The sequence below is a fragment of the Hylaeus anthracinus genome, unplaced genomic scaffold, assembly GCF_026225885.1.
Source record: "Hylaeus anthracinus isolate JK02 unplaced genomic scaffold, UHH_iyHylAnth1.0_haploid 11997, whole genome shotgun sequence".
NCBI lineage: Eukaryota > Metazoa > Arthropoda > Insecta > Hymenoptera > Colletidae > Hylaeus > Hylaeus anthracinus.
Window position 1 is genome coordinate 10,182,902 of NW_026534344.1, and position 20,503 is coordinate 10,203,404.

The 20,503-nt window shown below is 38.0% G+C and overlaps 1 protein-coding gene across 7 annotated transcripts in view; it reads right to left on the minus strand.

Moving 5' to 3' along the window:
- The window catches only part of LOC128889259 (glutamate receptor ionotropic, kainate 2), a 185,878-nt gene that overhangs the window by 14,847 nt on the left and 150,528 nt on the right, over nt 1-20,503 (minus strand). For 4 of the 7 annotated variants that reach the window (XM_054146701.1, XM_054146704.1, XM_054146702.1 and 1 more), the window contains exons 9-13: nt 19,800-19,901; nt 19,362-19,463; nt 17,687-17,890; nt 10,370-10,573; nt 1,008-1,112 (exon numbers count right to left, since the gene is read on the minus strand). In XM_054146701.1, the coding sequence (XP_054002676.1) occupies nt 1,008-1,112; nt 10,370-10,573; nt 17,687-17,890; nt 19,362-19,463; nt 19,800-19,901 (717 nt within the window). The remainder of the gene's footprint in view (nt 1-1,007; nt 1,113-10,369; nt 10,574-17,686; nt 17,891-19,361; nt 19,464-19,799; nt 19,902-20,503) is intronic. The other 3 variants (XM_054146705.1, XM_054146706.1, XM_054146708.1) reach the window with 3 other exon arrangements.

The window sequence follows — 20,503 nt, forward strand, 5'->3', positions numbered from 1 at the left end:
GATATGGAGAAATATTAAAGGGAAATGTGTAAGGTAATGGAGGGAAATTAAAGGGAAATATACCAGGAAATGGAGGGAAGAGATGGGACGAAGGAAATTCGGTACGTATCAAAAACTGGCCGGATTTTGACTCTTGGTATCAGGAGAACATGATATACAAAGAGGTAGCATAACTTTTAATTCTGACTTGAAACTTACCTATTTGTATTAGGAGAACATGATCGAGGTGGTGGCAGCTCTTACATTCGTCGTCAATAGGTTTTACGAGGTGTTACAGTGTGTTAGGAAGTTCTGGGATATGTCAGGAGTTGTTAGGAGATGTTTGAAGATGTTACGAGGTGCCAGGAAGTGTTAGGAGATGTTAAAAGATGTAGAACTGTTAAGAGGTATCCAAATGTGAGAGAAAAGTTATCGTCAGTCACCGGTGACTACGCAGCCTGAACGATAAGTGAACGAAATGTTAGTTGGTATCAAGTTAAACGCGAGTGTGCCCCTGTCAGATATCAACCGAGTTAGCGAGTTTGTAAGTCCGGTTGCTACATCGTTGGCGCTGTTTCCCCTCGTATGCAGCAAATGATACTGGCTTGCTTGTCGGTTATTATAGATGTGTATAATTAGATGCGTATCAGATTTACTTCGTGCCACTTTTTCGCGTATCATGAACTGTTATCATTTTATATCAAACCACCTTAATAAAAACGGAGTTAAAAATCTGTTTATGAAGCCCCTTCTGGTGGCAGGTTAGAATTCGAATTGTAAACTTCGATTCATGATTTAAACTCCCCTAATTTGACATAGACTACAGCATATTATAATGAAATAAAAGTTCTTGACACAAGGATAGGCACATCTTGTCTAAATGTTTCAACTAACGAAAGCTCATAGATCTCAATCTCGCTTGGGCAGGCCTTCAGATGTAAAATGATTGACACGAAATTTCCCGAGTAGAGTGAAACTTTTAGGTTGAAAAACTTATCTTTAGTTTTGTGTCATATTTCGTTTCTTACCTTGAAGAGGATCGAGATGCCCAGGTTCATGAACGGCTTCGTGAAGTCGATCACGCTCTCGCGGGCGTAATTGATGGTCATCGACCCGACCGCCAGGTCCGCTTTCTGCGAATAGAGACGGATTGGTTCGATTAGTCGACGGGAACGTTGAAATGTTCGCAGCTGTAGAGGCTGAGTTCGATGCAGTGTGGTGCATTTGCAGTGTGCGGGTGTCTGTGGACGCTTTCACGGGCAGATACGTGGATCTACGTGGTAACAGGCGCTGTGGTGCGTCGAGAGTACTCTTCGGAGCTGAAGACAACTGTCCTAAGAGGCGCCGCGAGATAAGGAGAACGTTTGCGCAACTTTGTCTTGAGCATCGAACGGGGCAACAGTTTAGTCGAATGAATGGATGACATTTTATTATTTAGACGTCAGGTTCTGTTAAATAAATAACGGATCAAATGCTTGTGTACTTCTTATTCAATATTTGTATTTAAGTAAGAATTTTATCCAACTTTGCTTTCAATATTGTAAAAATATGTAGTATCCAGGAACATGTAGCCTCTCCATTTCATTAAATATAGATACGTAGCACACACTCTCCATTTTTAAACAAAAATGTGGGAGTGCAACACAGAATTTCCATTTTTGTTTTGAATAATTTGGTAATAAGCGTTTCAATTCACCCAATGTATCGACCAAAAGGATTCGCAAAAATGTACCAATGGCCTTCCAGTACAGTTCTCAGCAGCTCCCAACAGTAAGTGATTCTATTTAGCCAAGGTATGCTCGACGAGTGCGTAGATCAAGGTTTCTGACCGTAATTCGTAAACGTGTGACGAGAGTTATGGCGAATTGCACGAAATAGCGTTTTCCTACCTGTTTCTTTCTTCACATTCCTTCGCATGCTTGTACTCAGCCTGAATATCGAGAACAATGATAGTATATTTATTCTATTCGAGCTAATATACTGATTACTATGAGAATGATACACCGAAGGCGCAGGACTTAAGAATTTGCATAAGCAATGCTAAATCTAACGCTATTTTAAATGCATTTATACTCTTACATCTATGTTAAGGTAGACCTCACAGACAGAATAACGACGGATCAATATCTAAAAGGATCGCAATCTATCACTCGATCAGTTTCTAAGTTAACACGTTATCCAAGGCTTCTTTCATTGAGACCTCTCTCATTCCTACGCAATGAGAAACTAGTATTATTGTATCTAAATCATATTTCTAGAGCTAGAATCATCTGGAGAATAGAATAACGATCGATCTCTCGAATTAGAATTAGTTATCCAAGGCTATCCTCGTTGAGGTTTCCTTCAGCTTCTCGAAAACCCACCCAACAATCTTAAATTTAAATCTCCCAATAAATTAAAAAAAGAAATGAAGATTATTAACGTGACATTTATGTCAAGGTAGATAATTCATTAATAATGCTGTGTTAGAATTTTATCAACATGAGTATATGTAAATTCATATTTAAAAATTGAACGAGAAAAATATATTTTTTAAATATAAATGTGGAATTCATCAGATATGTAAATCACTTGGATTAATATGCTTTCAATTCAAGAATATTTGACTAAATTCATTCTGCGTATATTTATGTCGATACGAACGATTGTTAGAAACTAATACATAATTTTAGTTCAAAAGTTATTAACGAAAATAAAATGAATACAAATGTTACTTAATTAAACGCTATGATTACAGGCTGCTAATTAATGGCAGAGAAAGATCATCAATCAATGGCAAAGGAACTGACATCAAAAGATGCTGTGAAAACATCGTTAATTATTGAAAAGAAATGATCAGTTTGGCAGACATAATGTTAAAATAATAAATAGATGTAAAGCCTTCAGCCACCTGGTAACCGTTGGTCGCTGTTTAAAATTCTTTTGAAACGGAGTTGACCTTTTGATGAATTATAAGTAGTTGTCGTTGAGGAAATCTTGCTCGATCCTGGTTTCGTTTGGTCGAGATACTCGAGGACGAAGTGGACGTTAAAGCTTTGCTCTGAAATGTTTTTCACCGGGGAGAACGAAACGTAGCAGGCCTCCAGGCGTGCACGTTAACCACGGACACGGTATCCAACTGCTTTTTCAGTGTCTAGAAAAGCATTTGCTATGCCGCGGCAAGGTGCTGCACCTAGGCAGATTTATTTCTGACTGGGGGTTGCTTGGAAACCGTGCGTGTAGCCATGACCGATAAGGACGAGTAAAAGAATTCATTCAGTCTTTCGTTTCGTGTCCGTTTTGAAGTTTTCTCTGTCCTCTCTGTTGTCCAATCAATACATAACGTATCGACGTAAATGAATCGTGGCTTTGTTCTCAAATTAACAATAAAAGTAAAATTATTTTTGTATATTCTATTAGAGAAATTATGCAGCAAAGAATACATTTATTTCGTCGATCCTTACTTTATATAATAAGAAGATGCTTCTCCATATTTAATCAACAATATATCCACAATGTATTAGGTTGTCCCAAAAGTTTCTTTCGCTTTATTAATAAGTAATACATGCACAATAGTTTATGTTTTATGTTCCATTACTGAATTGTGCACGATTCATTTTGCTTTATTATTGTAACAACATGAATATCTATGAAATTAGATTGTCTATTTATAGAAACACGACCACATAAAATAATCGAGTGCAACTCGCGAAAGAAACTTTCGGGACAAGCTAATATACAGGGTGTCCCAAAAATGTTGTAACACCTTGAAATGGGTGGTTCGGGAGGTGATTTGAAACAACTTTTTCCTTAGCGAAAATGTTGTCCGAGGCTTCGTTGAGGAGATATTAACGGAAAACACTGACCAATCAGAGCGTCCGGATACCGTTGGAGCAGCCGCGGTAACGAAGGCTATGTGCTAAGCAGCCGCGCTTGTACGCGAACAAGTAACTCGACGTGCATCGAAGAACATTGGACGCAGCCGCCTAGCTCGTAGCCTTCACTACCGCGGCCGCTCCAACGGTATCCGCGCGCTCTGATTGGTCAGTGTTTTCCGTTAATATCTCCTCAACGAAGCCTCGGACAACATTTTCGCTAAGGAAAAAGTTGTTTCAAATCACCTCCCCAACCACCTCTTTCAAGGTGTTACAACATTTTTGGGACACCCTGTATATATTTATATATACAGGAACCTTGAGTAAACGAATGCAAACGACTTCGTGAAATTGTCAGGTCAAATGTTCGAACTGAAATTCTTTCAATATTGTAGAATGTTCGTGCAGATGGATGATGCCTCTCAGGGTACTCAGCATCATATAGATTTGCTGCTTTACGTGCATTTCTTTTACATCCGACAAGTATTACCAATAATATCAACCTATTCACTGTTGGAATACATTTTCTACAAGGTAATACTACAATTTGCTCTCGTGACAAGTCAACAACAAACAGAAGAACTGTCTTAAGTTCTAATCACCAACTACCTTAATAGCTAAGTCATCATATGTATGTTGACATTATTTTCTTCGTTGTGAATTGTCGACAATTCGCAGATAAGTTTCTGATAATACAATATTTAGTCAAGGTTCCTAAATTGAATGTAACTTCTGGTCTTAATAATAAACACACGTTATTATCACCCATTCAAGCAGATTGTCAGTCATTTTTTGTTGGAATTTTCATTTCTTTCCCTTTAAGGGCATCCCAAGTCAATTCGTCTTGACACGGACTATAATACCGTCGAGTCAAAAGTACAAAGTGCTATTTAAAAAAATGAAGGTGACCTTGACAATGCTAAAATACAAAATTTTTCGCACTTTTGTTTAATGCAATCTATAGCCAATCGAAAACTGATCAACATTTATTTAAAATATTCTTATGTCAGATTATCGCAAGAACTTAAAAAATCGTGAAAAGTGTTATGCGAGGAGACACCCTATACATTGTACATTTAATTCCTAAGTTAATGTTTTCGCATGACAAACCGTTACGATTACTTCAAACCCCCCAAAATCAAATTATAGTAGGGAATTCTCCTTTCCTTCGCAGACAGAATTTAATTGTCAATTCAAACTTAATACAAGTTGGAATAGCTTCAAAAGACAACGGTTAGGATACTTACTTCCAGAGCGTTGCCGCAATGTCTAATCAAAATTTACGCTTCGTTACACCAGGCCGTCAACCCACAGCCTCGTCACTCCGCCACCATCAATAAATGCCATAACACTTCATTCATCTCGGCGCAACGTCCCAGGCGACGCGCGAATTCGCGCCACGTTAATTTCCTCTTGATTTACAACTGCCTTGCGGCTCGATTCTGGCTGATAATCGAGTAATTTGTTGCTCGTACTTTCAGTCGATGACAGCACGACAACGCGGAGTTGTCGATAGTCCTCGTGCTTGTATTATGTATGTACAGCACGACTAAGCGAGAGTGAGGTCCCTGGGCGTACACGCAGCTCGCTAGAGACGCGAACAATAGATTTCATTGGATCTAGAACGTGATGTCGGGAATTTTCGCGATTCTGAAGACTTGTTTTAGATTATGAGTGAAGAGAGGGAGAAGAAACGAGCCAATTGATGATGTGACGTTGCATTAACCCTTTGCACTCGAGAGGTGACTTTAAGTCACCACTAGGTTTCCTTTAGGTATAATTTCTTTGGGACTCAAAGTGTTAATAAAATGATTGTCGTTGAGGCGAAAGGTGACTTGATTCGCGAATCTCAAATTAGAGATTTTCGAAGTCAATATAATCTTAGCATTCGTGGCAATAGAATGGTAAGAAAGCATTTCGAGTTGCTGGTAGATACCAGAAAGAAAGCTCTCGAGTGCAAAGGGTTAAACACGCCCAGTGCTGTGGCGCTTAGATCCTCACTCTCGCCTAATCTCAACGCAGTTTGTCTTCCTATCCTCCTTAACACTATGCCAGATATACTCATAAAATTACTTTAGATGCTAAAATTTTGCTCTTATACGAGTAGAAGGTATATAATCTAACATTTGCGTTAGTATTTAGGTTTACAGTCAGATCAAAATTCACGAATCTTATCCATAATTGTCTTTTATCAAAATTAAGTTTTTAATTACTTAGTGAAACGTGTGTAATGTATTGTAATGTGAATGTTGGATGAATGTTTATATTTAAACCACTAGGTATGTTTGTATGTTTTATAGTTGTCAGTTATGTTTATCAATTTGTGTTAGTAATTTATTGATTAGTCATTCAATTTGTATTGCGATTTGATTTTGTCTTGTATATTGTGTTGTCTTGTAATTTTGACAGTTTTCGCCGAACTTCTAAATAAATATCCTTACACGTGTTAAGAAAATATTCTGCTTGGATTGTGGGAAAACTAACACTTGTACTTTTAAGATAATAGTCTAAGACATGGAGATAAGTAAATATCGAGTTTCATCTGTCTATTTGATCAATTTCAGCTCCTTGAGAAATATAAAAGAAGTATATAGAGGGCGTGGGTGTGCCTGCACCCTTTCATTTCTAGCTATTTTTGTAAATGCACTGAAATGTTGACAATAAAAGAACTTCGAACAAATTTCGAGTCATTGATTCTTTAATTAATCCCCAAACTTTTTTACCGATAAGACTGCATAATTGCGATACCGGGTGATAATTAATTTACGCATATTTCTCGAGGCTTTCCATTAATCATGATGCTCGTGTAAATTATACGCCTATCTATTTCCATTAGCGAACGAAAGGGAATGGCGAAGTAGCGTCAGCCATTCGTGACTGGAGTTCTCCTCCTTCTTTATTACGGAGAATTGTGGTGGTTAAGTTGCGTTCTGCTGCTCGCAAGACCACTACGGTGTGAGAATTATTAATGATCGTCTCAACGAAATTAATAACGTGGCCGCGACGATACCACCGCCCAACGCTTCGTAACAGCTGTCGTCCAAGGGATGGGAAAAAGTCTAGAATACCAGCGCGTTGAATTATTCTTCGTTTCGACACTCCAACGCGTCTCGAGGGAAAAATACGAGTGAATACTGTCTAGGATGCGTCACGTTGACCTTCTTGGTAATAAAATACAGAACTTTTTATTGGAATGAGGCAATTGCAAAATTCCTGCGGGAGTTTCTAGACGAATCTTTATGGACTCGGGAGAAAATATTCTGAAAGGGTTCAAGAAACTTTTCAACTTGGAAATAAATTAATTGATCTAGCGATTTTGATTGTGCGTTTCTTCTGAAAAATTATGAGGTTCACATCGATTCATCGAGCGAATTTAGAACTGGTAAAATGCTAGTAAAATTGTAATGATCGCGGTGTTAATTATTTCCATGGATAGAAAGAGTAAATATAAATATTCTAAAAAAGTTGAAGAAACTTTTCATCTTGAACAAAAATTAACGAAGCAAATTTTATTTCATTTCTGTTAAAAATTGTAAGGTTTCGCCAAAGGAATTTAGAATTGGCGAAATGCTAGTAAAATGATGACTCGAAACTTCACTTTTATGCGGATAAAATTATGTGGAGAAATTTTTGACATATTAATGCTTCGAAAATTCGATATTAATTATTTCCGTAGATAGACTTTAGTAAATACAGACCGTTATACATAATGCATTCCCTTGGAAAAGTCACAAAGTTCTACTTTCGTCCAGGCAGAATACTAATCCGGATTCCGACGTCCAAGATTTATGGTTAAAGTAGCCCCAGAATGTAGACACACCCATTCGGAGTTGAGCGTCGGAGTTTCGTTGCTAGCGGATGATGAATTTATCCGTACGAGTGGTACGCGTGATTTAATATCACTGGCATATTTTCCAGAAACGCTTTGTGTACTCGGTTAACCCATTAAGTACAAAGTTATTGTTCTTCCGAAAATTGTTGACCATTCACTACATAATGTATTCGCGAGTACAATGAGTCTTCGATGAAATTAATAATAGTTTTTAATTAAATACCAAATCTCAGCTTCGTTAAATTATAACAATTATAACAAGCAAACTGTTTTCATTCATAATGCATAACGAGGAGGGTCGAACAAAAATTATACTCTACTTTGTAAAGCTCTCGACTTTATACGCTAAAAATCTCGCAACGTTAAAATAAATTTTAATACCAGTAAAAAAATCTCTCCTTCGGACGTCTCGATACTACTTATCAGAGTGATACATTTTTGGACCATTACCATTTTTGCCGTCATTTCTCATTCTCGGGTGAGAGTTATCTTAGCATCGATTGGACGCTAATAAAGTTAATTTACTAACTCCATTAGAGTGTTTCGCTCTCGACGGGCAGGATACGCGACGTAAGCCTGCACTTAATCAATCGTCCATGCGCGTATTAGCTGGTACGTGGGACGTGGTTGACAGCTAAAGCTACGCGAATCACGGCTGGTTTCGCGCCTACCAGTTAGGGGGACAACGCACCGCGCATTTCCACGTGTTCGCCGGCTGCGCATCGAAGTCCTGATTTGCATTGCAAAGCCGCCTAGAATCTCCCGTAACGCCCGTGTCTTCGTTATCGCCGCGAGAAACTTGCGCTTGGAAATGCGAATTTCGAAGCCACGACAGTTCAACCGGCTGTAAATAATTCGTGCACCCTATTGTTCGATAGTATAATAACCTTACAAGTTCGATTAAGTCTAAAACATTATTTTCTTTACATAGGAGTCATTCTACCGATGGAACAGATTTTTGATTATTTAAAATTGTTGTTTATCTGGAATGTGGCCTATTAAAGAATACATTAATATAATATATTTTATATTGTGTGTACTCTTTTTAATTTTGGTATGTAGAATTTTAAGTTTTGTTAACACTACTACTAATTTCACCACTACGATACTAACCCCTTGGGGGTTGAATTTCGAAATATCCTTTCTTATTCCTTGTATACATCATAAAGGAAACCCCTGTGCAAAATTTCAGCTGTTTAGGTTCAAGGATTTAGCCCGGGCATTGATATGCCAGTCAATCAGTCAGGGTTTCATTCTTATATATATATGTATGTATAGATAATTAAAATATGTACAGTAATAAAAACCTAATCTACAAAGAGATTCGTCCAGCGATTTCCCACCCCATAGGAATGTTTCCTAAGATGTTAAAGAATATATACAATAAAACTAAAATAGTCCTTTTAGAATGTACTTTAATCCACCAAGAAACGCCCAACCATATTCATATCACGACTTCGAAGTGCATCTGAAGCAGAAGTATAATTACACCGAAACCTAAACCTTACGTGAGGTTTTACCCTACATTCACGAAAGACAATTTAACCATTTGTTATCCTGCCAACAGAATCAATTCACTTCCCGAACGAAATTCGTCGTCATCTCGAGGGAAACCAACTCAACGTCTAAAAGTGATCACGTCCTGTTGTATTCATCGCCATCGAACAACGAAACAGCTGCACCTACAAAGCCACCATAAGGATTTCAACAGTACCTCGTTGGAGGAACTATCGTTCTCGCGTTATAATGTACGTTTCGGCATTCTAACCGTATTCCGCGAAACTCTGTAACCCAAAATTCCTCGGGTCCTCTTCATCGATTCTCGAGGCTGTTTGAAGTTGTTGTTTAAACCAGTGCATCGCAATCGTGTTTTCACCGTGTATTCAATTGAAACATATTTATCAAATTAATAAGTGTATATTCAATCCATCAGGTGCCACATTATTGCTCTCTAAAAATTTACGTTTACTTTCTGTAAATATGTTGAATTCGAACACACGGTACAACTTTAGAGTTTTCATTTGTTCCCTTTAGAAAGTGTTTATTTACTGTGTATTCAATTAAAACATATTTATCAAATTAATAAGTGTATATTCAATCCATCGTGTGCCACATTAACGTTTATATGGAACATCACTTTAAGTAACAGTCAGTCACGGTACTAGTATTAATATAATTATTATATATGTACTGCAATATAATAATACTACCAAGGAATGTTACAGTTAATTTGAAATCCTATATAAAGCTCTTTGATATTAAAGACATGTTTACGATAAAAATAAATTATTTATCCCCTGTGAAGTCAACAATTCCCAAATGTGAACCCTTTTAAAAATGAATAAAATTAAATTCTACTAATGTATTCCGATACTAAAGATTCAGAACACATTTTGTACCTATAATTTGATACGTCAACCTAAGTTTCAAAACTTCCACATGTTAAAAATGCGAAGAATAAAATCATATTTGAATCAACGAAATCGTAGAATGAAACTCGCAGTTTACGCGTTAGAAATTTGTTCGCGTGTGGTGGGTCGCATCTGTCGAGAAGCACTGGTTTAACCAACGAAAGTGTCCCGAGGCATACTTACACACGTAGCGCGTTATCCGCGTGTTTGAGGAAAGGGTCGGGATCGCGATTTTGCGGCATGTAAATAGAGACGACTCCGCGAGCACGGACGCTTTTCGAGAGCATACTCACCTTGTCCATCAGCTGGCGGACTATTCCGTTCCACTCTCCGGTCTCGTAATCGTAAACGCCGTATCTGCCATCGGGCACGAGCTCGATCCTGTAGGCGAAGCCCACCATGTGAGCTATCTTCTTGAGCAGATCGATGCAGAAGCCCTCGTAACGTGCGTTCCCGCTGAAATTCCCTCTGCTCTTCAGCATTACGTACGGCTGCTCCTACGGGGACCATAAAAAGGAGCTACTACCTTTCGCCCTCCTCTTGTTCCTCTTCTTCCCCGTTAGCTCCGACTATTCTTTTCATTTCCTGTACCCGCTGCGAAATACCCGCTCTATTTCCCCTTCCAACGCTGTCTAGTCTTTCATTGCATGTCTCTTTTCCCACTCCACAGAGCGATCCTCATGTTACATGTCCCGCTAAACGTTTCTTAGCAAGTTCGTTATTTTTGTGCAAAGAAAATTTGCGTGGACGAAGGTTTCTGGTTATCTTATTTTTCGTGTGAGAAGCCACGTGTGCCTGCGCTTAGGGCATATCTAAGAATTTTTTTGGGCAAACGGGAAAATTTCTCCTGGTAATACGTTTAAGGGTATTAGAAAGAATGTCTCTTAGTACGTGTGTCGCAATCTTGGCGTTTAAAAATATCTTAAGTTAACAAAGTTGCGTCAGTTTGAATAATATATTAGACTGTCTAAGCGCTAAGAATAATACATCAAATTGTCTAATTGACAATGCCGCAACTTTGTTAATTTAAGATATTATTAAATACGAAAATTGCGACATATGGACTAAAAAGCGTTCTTTCGAATACCTTTAAACATATTACCAAATAATTTTTAGTTTGTCCCCTAAAAATTCATAAATGTGGTCCTTTTTTGAACTGTTTTAGGTAAGCTTCCTCCCTTAAGTTTGCTTTGTATATCGAAGGATCTAGCTATGACCAAAGGTCGGAGATTTCTATCGTGATTAATGTTCTCATTGAAAATCGGATTTTTGAAAAGTATCCTGTATACGCAGTCAAATATCACGTATCGCATATGCATACACATTAAACAAAAAAAAAATAAAAATAACCGACGCCAGGATTTGCTCCATAATTTTCGTGGTACACAACTGTAGTTCACCAACATGGCATAGTATTAATTTAAAACATTTAAAATTAAAAACAGACAATAAAAGAATAATTACCACACTGAATGTAAACACGTTCATAAATCATTATACAGATTGTGGTACTGGCCCATAATTTTAAGCGGTACCATCGCACATATTATATATGAGCGGACGTTGAAGTGTTAAGGTAATCATTTTCTTCTCTGAAGAGCTTTATACGTATACACCCAAGAGTTTTAATCAAATTTATTTCCTCTGGTAAAATTAATCAACGAAATCTATCATTTTGAAACATTTCATGCCACTATGTTGCGAAGTTTCCTGTGATTGATTTAATTTTCCAGGAAGACTACCAACAATTAACAAACTTGTCGAGGAACGTTTGATGCATTAACAAGAGAATCACCCTATGCTCGTACTCTCTGTTCCTCCTTCTGTTCTTTTACATTCCTTCAAGGTTTCCGTGTTAAATTTGCCCGTCTCATTCCTCTTACCATTTCAGTTTGCCCCTTTGTACATTAACATTTTCCGCGCTTTCTGTTTCGCGGACCGTCCTTTGTTTGGAAAGAATGTTTCGACTTCTACTTGGAGGATCGCCATTTTAAACAGAATTCTGCGCTTTGTCTTCGCCTCAGTAGTCACTTGTACGAATGAAAAGATATACCCTTACTATTTTTAAGCTCTTGGAATTATGAAATGCTCCCTGGTATAGTTACACACGGTTTAAATTTGGCATTTTAAACGGAAAGAAATATCTCGGATTAACCTCCCTCTGCATAATGTGCACGATCCATGAATTATGAATACTATTAAAGTAATCCCTGGTAAAGAAATGACATGATCGTTTTGTGTGAAAAAATGGGTATTTCGTTAGTCCTTAACAAGCTAATTCGATATTACATAGCTCTCGATACGCGCATACTAATTTGTATGCAACCAATTAGTTAAAATTGCATGTAACGCGCGGTCCTATGGTTTCAATTTATTAATTACATACAGCATGAAAGGATATCTGTTAAATTATTAAAGGGACTAACATTAATTACGAAACAAGCTGTTGGAGAAGAGTGAATATATGTATCGAGCTCGCACTCTTCACCTCGAAAAAATTTTATGTTCTAATTAAAAATAAATAATAAACGGTTTCATGATTAAATTAAAATTAAATTGGCGAATTGATGAGTTAAAATCAATCGTTATTCTTATACAGGAAAATGAGAAGTGTTGAGAAAGCCTTACTTTCTTCGCAAACTGTTTCATAATTATTACTTTGTCTAACTCAATCAACATATTTTATTCGGGATGAATAACTTTAAGGTTATAGTCCAAGTGTCAGTGCAATAATGAAAATAATTTTTACATACTAGTCTACCCTGTGAATGCACAGAGAAACGTTTTACAATTTCTTATTATAAAAACTCATATTTTAATGATTCTTTGCGAAATTCTAAGGGAACAAAGCCTTAAAAGAAAACGTCTAACCATTTCCTCTTTGACACTAATAGGTTTACTAATAAAGGATTACTCTGGAGTATACAGGATGGACCAAGTATGGCAAGTCATAACACCGTCATTAGTGCAATTAGACAAAATTTCTAAGAGAAAAGATGCATGGTTCAAAGAGTACGACTTTAAGCATTTTCTTCGTTACAGACAAGTGTTTAAAATACCTCATAAACTAATCATTTGTTTACCATTTTATCACTGTGCTACGTAGAAAGGATTCAATTCACGCAAGAAAATATGCATTTTCATGAAAAAAAGTAACCCAACTATCGATTGCACATGGACCATTGCATTTATAAACGAAACAATATCACTTGCCACACTTATATAGTCCATCCTGTATAAGAAAGGAAACCACGATCTGGTCAATGTTTAGGAACACAAAACCGAACAGAGTACAGTTTTATCGGGTCCGGGAGTTTCCAAAGGGCTGTACGCCAGTTTGCCTCGCTTAACGGTGCAAGCTCGGGACTTATCGGCCAGAGTGCTCGACCAAAAGCTAGTCGAGAACGTTGGAGACGTGCCCGCACATTAAGCCGTCAGGATTCCGGAGAATCGCAAATTGATCGTCGCCGTCGACAGGTTCCGTTAAACGCGTTCAGTTATGAGAACGAACGGCTCGACGATTGGCCGTCTTCAGCTAGAAAGAGGAACAGAGAAAGAGAGGGAGAGAGATCACGTCGAGCAGGACGATTAATAATTCTCCCCCAATGGCAACAACGCGTCACGAATGTCGACGTAATCGTCGATTGACTCTGAACAAGATTAACGGCCGGCGATTAATAAAACCTCCCCCTCGACGTATGACGTTACTGCCGAAACAACTTTAGCCGATGCATACCTATCGCCTCCTGAATTCGATCGATCGTTGCTTTTCCATCGATCACCCGTACAAGTGTCGCGAGCTCATCTCAACCCTGATGGCGACGAATTCTAATCCGTGTGTCAATTGAACATTGATGGTGACGACTTTTTCGAAATATTAGCGTTTTCATTCACTTGTGGGTAGGATTACTCGTTTTGGATTGGTTAATCTTCGTGTGAATAATTGTCTTGTATCAATTTAAGGTTCGAGACATTATTGGGGGTAGATATTTGAAATAAACGTGGGTAATACGATTTGACGCGTGAAGGGTGTTGAAAGAGAATGCTTGGAGGCTTCGAGGGTATATGTTGCTGGTTGGAATAGGAAGAAATGCTAATTGTAATTGAGTATATACACTCAGTCCCATAAATATTCGTACCCTCTATGTCTATTGTAGAAATTTGTTTAAATTAAATGATAGGTTTAATGTTTCCAAGTGTATGTTTGTATAAATATTCATATATATATTTATAATAAAAAATTCATTTGGTCCTATCAAAACTATCATTTAATTTAGTCAAACTTCTTCAATGGACAATAGAGAGTACGAATATTTATGGGATTGACTGTAGAAGTAACATTGCAAAGTATATGTTGCTGGTTGGAGTATACAGAAGTAATATTGCAAATATTATTCAAATAACGATTAATACTCTGGTGATATCGCGAACTAAAGATAAATTAAGGAACGAGAAATTAAAATAAAGTTTCCAAGTTTAAAAAGAAGAAATCTGCCAAGGTCCCCATTTCTTACAATACTCACAATAGAAATCTTGTTATATCTTATATCCACTCGAAGCCTCCAAGCATCCTTTCTCAACGTCCTTCAGCACGATATTACCCCGTTATTCAGAAATTGCCAGTTTAAATCAAAGAAGATGGGTATAAAGGAGATGTTCGTCGTTCGGCGCCGCGGCGCCTGCCCGATCGGCGCCCTATAGTCCTCGATTTATGGGCTTTGTTACGCTCGCTGGCAATTAACGCGCACCATCGTAATTTACCTTCGACTTCAACCCGCGGTAGTCGATGATCGATCACGACGAGTCGCTGCATGGAGATATTACAAACAAAGCAGGGAAGATATATACAGGCCTGAAGCAGAAACGTCCCAGCGTTAGAAAGAGAAAAGAAACCGCGGCATCCTATCTATCTGTTTGCTTTTATTAATGTAAATCTATACTAATATTATAAAGAGGGAAAATTTGTTTCCACGTAAGAAGTACTCTCTGGAACTGCTTAATCAGTCAACTGTGAATGACGAGTATACTTGTCAGGGGTAAAATTTTGTTACTATTGGTTATTTAAGAGCATGTTTCACATATTAATTTTGAGTAGCAGAAGTATAAGTGGTATGAATTTTTGGAATGACTTAATACATAGCCGTCTTTGCGATCCAATATTAATCTGTGTTTCACGACTATACCTTTCTCAGTTTGATGGCTGACTGGTTAAACAAAGTAGAACTTCTCAATAGCACTTAGACAATTTACTATATTATTAAAAAATGCTTCATTTTTTAATTTCGGATACCCAACTTTGAGGTACAATGGTCACCACGGAATGCTTATGTGAACAACGACACAACTTTGTTAATTTAAGATATTTTTAAATGCCAAGCTGTAGTATGATCAGAGTCCTGGCTCCTCTACTCTGTTTATAATATCTCTATGGTTTATGCGAACTGGTCCGAATTTCCGTCAACTGGGGACGTCTGTTAAAAATGCAGACGCTTCTGTTGGTGTTTCGAACGCGTTGAATCTCTCCCCCGAAACGGTGTGAAGGTGTCTTGTGAACGTAGGCGCGGTCAATGTCTACGTTACTGGTTGGTACACGTTTCAAACTGGCGGTTAGCGGTGTCTCGCTGGGTGAGAGGTAAGTTCGGTCGGGATCGAGTGAGATTGCACTTTGAATTGTGGTTGGGGAAAATTATTTAGTTCGAGCGTACGTGTCGCAATGTAACTTTAACCCTCAATTGGCGGAACGACGTCAGAGTCAACCGTTCTCCCGCAGAGGCTTGCGTTCGATTAGAATTTTAGATATTAACGGAACTCCGTGGTTTAGGTATGTTGTTTCGAGTTGCTGGAGTTTGAGGAACGTGGGAAACGAGACAATTTTTGTTTGTGGCAAGTATAGATCGACGGTTCTTTAGTTTGATGAATTTTGATAGATAGATACTGATTTGAGAAATATTAGGGCATTCAGAAAGACACAGCACGTCATAGAAATCTTTATCAAGAAAAGAAAAAGAAATGAGTGGTATTCAACTAACTTTTGAGAGGTTTATAAAGAAAGCACTCGAAAGCATTTAAACACGCCTCTTTAACTTCATTATGTATACATATTGATAAATAAATACTTTAAAACACAGTTTCTGGTGCATATTTTTCTACATCCCTCTACTTTCAAACATTCAACGTTCGCACACATTTTCAGGAACCAATTGTGTGCGAAAGTCGAGGGCCCACTGTATATGTAGCATAACGTCGACGTAGAAATAACAAATTACAGTGAGCCTCTCCAAGAATAAACGCAAATTATTGCGTAGGTTACGCGTTAATTTCAGTAACAAATTTAAATCATTTCTAAAAAAATAGCCAATTGGAGCAAAACATTTTGGCCACTCGATTCATCCCTTCAACATAAATATCAACCAATGAAGAAAATAAAAGTCTAACACTTTCCAATGCTCTATCTTTATTCTAAATCCCACCGAAATAGTAGATTGCCAATCGAACGATAATCCTTATCACGTAAAAAGTACACATGAGTTACACTCCTGGTTGGAATCGAATCGGAATACTTAATCCGTGGATTCAATCGAGGGTTAAAGTGAAAATCTTCCGTGCAGAGGTTTCCAGACACTCTCAACTACCTGAGCTACTTCCTCCACCCGTCTCTCATTACAATTACAATCGAATCGGGTACTAAGAGTGCAGAGTACATCAGAACGTTAAAATTGCACAGTGTTCAAGTCCACTAGGTAAACGTACTAAGGTGCGTTCGTGTTCACTGTGGATATAAGTATCAAATGATTCGCTAACGAGCACACAGGTGTTATATGTATATAGGGTGTCTAACATAATGTGATCACTGCCAAAATATTTTCGCTGCCTTGAACGATGCGAAAAAATTGTTCTTACAAAAACTTTCTTAGTTTCGAAGGAGCTAAAGAATAATTCTTCACTAGGCCATCTAAAGGTCAACATATTATACATGTTTGAATTTATGTTATCAGCTATAATAGTACAATATTGAAAATACCCCATCCTATTTAAAAATACGCCAATGAATTTTGGAAACTATGACATTGACATAATTTTCTTCTTTATTATAGCATGACCACATTTAAATCAAACCTTTTCCTCTTGAGACGTATCTTCGTATGATTAATAGCAACGGATTATACATACTTGAATTTCTCTTTCTATCAGCTACAATATTACAATACAGAAAATACTACATTTAAAAAAAACATTCATGATCCTGACGTCACAAATGAGACCTTGACTTTGATACATGACCTCGAGACACTTTTCGCACAGATAATATTGCCCACTTCGAAACTGGAAAATTGTTACAAGAAAAATTTTGTTCTATCGTTCATCTCACAACGGAGAAGTTTATGATGGTCACTTTAAATCTGACGCCCTGTATACATGCCCGTTTGTATAGAACGAAAAGAACCAGTAAAGTAATCTAACGAAAAACAGTCTAATGAACTCAGCAAAGGACTGGTAAAAAATATATTCTATAGTTACCTACGGAGACCATGTGTGTCGTTGTGTGTGTTTGTTAGATCGGCAAGGGTGAACCAAATAAGATGAGAAAAATTAAACAAACCAAATCATACATGTCGCATGAGTTCTCTGACGATGCCGTTCCATTCCCCGGTTTCCGGGTCTTTCGCGCCGTACTTCCTGTCCGGTACCAGCTCCAATCGGTAAGTGAAGCCCACCTCCCTCGCCACCGCCTCCAGGAGGTCCACGCAAAAACCGTAAAATCTCGCGTTCCCCGTGTAGTTTTTTTCGTAGTGCATCATCACGTACGGTATTTCCTGTGCGTAAACACGGTTCCCATGCAAAGAGCACGCCGTCAGTTCATCACGACTCGTGTGGTCGTTCTATACTCGTCTCGTTCGTCTTTGGTTCCTCGTTATGCGCGTGGAACTTTCCCGAAATGGGAGGAACGTATGGCGATGGATGGTCCAATGTATGGACCAGAGTTTCCCAGTCTTACATTCAGGCTCATCCATATCTCGGAAATTTTCAATTTTGTTACGTCCGCGAAGTATGCGCCCCGCAAAATTCGACCATTTGGTAGAGGGTGTTAATAGATACGTGGGACCCTTTTTCAGAATCAAGTCTTCATGCAAATACAAATCGAAAAGTCCGTTAGCACATTGCGATCTGAGGCATCGAGATATGAGCAGATGAAATTCACAGGTGTGACTTTTGGCGCGTGCTGTTTGAGTCCTGATCATTTGCATCTAGCTGGGACAAATTAGGTCAATGACCTTGTATTACCTGGTCTAAATTGTATTATAGACTCTCAGGTCATTTTCAAGTGAGTGTGTACTGGCGTGTATTTTTCATGAGTGATTGGGACTTTAACAGAGCGCACCAGAAGTCACACTTGTAAATTTGATCTACTTAAATCTCGACGACGAAGCCTCAGATCGCAAAATGGCAAAGGACTGATCGATTCATATTGACATGAAGATTCGATCCTAAAAAAAGGTCCCAGATATATCTGTTAACACCCTGTATATCTCCCTTGTTTTTTCATGATAGTCAAAGATGACAGATCTACCCTCTGCCCTCGGATCAGGTTGAGTTCTTGTCTTGTTTAAGAGGGAGACGCTACCGCTTCTGTGCCTGAAACTACTCGATTCGAGCCTTTGATGCGCTTCGCAGTCATCGTGGCTGCTCTCGCAATTTTGGTCGCAAGATCGAATCGAATCGTCAGTGTCGAGGTTTCGTTAAATTTTTCCCCGCCGTTGCTTCGCCCACGCGCACGTCACGTCGTTAAAATCGACTCTGGTAGAGCTAGATCGGGCTCGAACGTTCGATTGGAAGAGAATTACAGAGTGAAACGCGAGGATCAGGGATTCGTTGAGACACTGATGTCGTGCGTTAATAGAAAAACTCGATTCACGACGAGATACAGGATCTATTCGTTAAGAGTTCGCGAGCTTTTAACGTAGAGGGACGTTTCCAAGCAGCTACCGAGTGTTTTGAACGTTTATAATATTTATTCTCGAGATCTTGATGAAGAAATACTGTAATTCTTTTAAATATCCAATATCTTCTTGAATTATCGTTCTCGAAATCAATCTTTTGCAGATATGTCTCTTCTATGTTAAAAGCTCGTGAGCTTTCAACGAATAAATACTGTAAACGTTTGAAGTACCCTGTGACTTCTTGAACGACTGTTTGGAGACACGCTTATCCTACGTTAAGAACTGGCGAGCTCTTAACGAATAAACACTGTTTTTGTAATTCTATCATGCTTGAGAAGAGACTCACCAATATCGTGATGACGAGCAGAGTGACATTCGCGGTTCCTGGTTCGAAGAACGTTGCAGTGTCTGTCACGTTGACGCCCATGCCTGGACGCCACTCGCCTACCTGCTCAAAACGATCATTTCTTCTTATTTTATGCTTATTTACTTTATTTAGTCTACATCTATGGCACATAATTAACAGTGATATAGTAGAAAGAAGATGCAAATGCTGTATATAACTAAGAAAGGAAAATTTTGTATTCGAGGACAAAATTATCCTGCTCTATGGCTTTTATTATTCAAGAAATATTTTCTTTCTTATTAAGATATCAGAGACAAATTAAAAGTATTATAAAAATAATGTATTTTTTTAAATACATTCAGAAAGGTGTACGTTAAAAAGAAATAAAATTAAGAATTTGAAATAATTTTGGAGACGCAAAATATATTATAAACGAACCTTGACGAGCGAGTGTTGCTTTAGCTTCAGTAGGTCCAGCTTGAATTGAATTCTGCGGCCTTCTTTGAACTCTATGGGTCCGGAAATCCCTTTCATATCGACCTGAAAGAACACGAAGAGTGTCAGTGGCACATTGGGCACTCTGGCGATAAGGGCAATCTCGACCCACAAATAAAGCAATAAAATTTTAACCACAACTCCAGCACCGAAAAAAGTATCGTCAATGAAATATCGACATTTTCATATCGTAGAAAATGATGAACTGTTAAAGAAACTGTAAACAATGGTTCAGCGATTCACTTTTAAAAACTGACGAACTTTCTTTACATCTCTTTTTCCATTGGTCAACTATTCATTTTTCATTTCTATTTGTCTACATTTGTAGCTCTAAAAGTATAATTTCATCTATTTAATTTCATCAACATGTGCACAAACTGTGGTCAAAAAACGAACTATCAAAAAATCTATACGCAGTGGACCACTAATTTGTTCTGAAAATTGATGAACTCTCTTTACGTTTCTTCTCGTCCAACCCACCCATTAATTTTCCATTTGTATTTGTTAACATTTCCACCCTACCAGTATAATGCTTTCAACTTAAAAGAACCTCTATTAAAATTGCAGTCAAAGTATTCGTACTAATCAGTTTGCATCCCGTTACAATGTCTCCAAACCAAGCTCCGCAGTTACTTCGGAAACAGCGA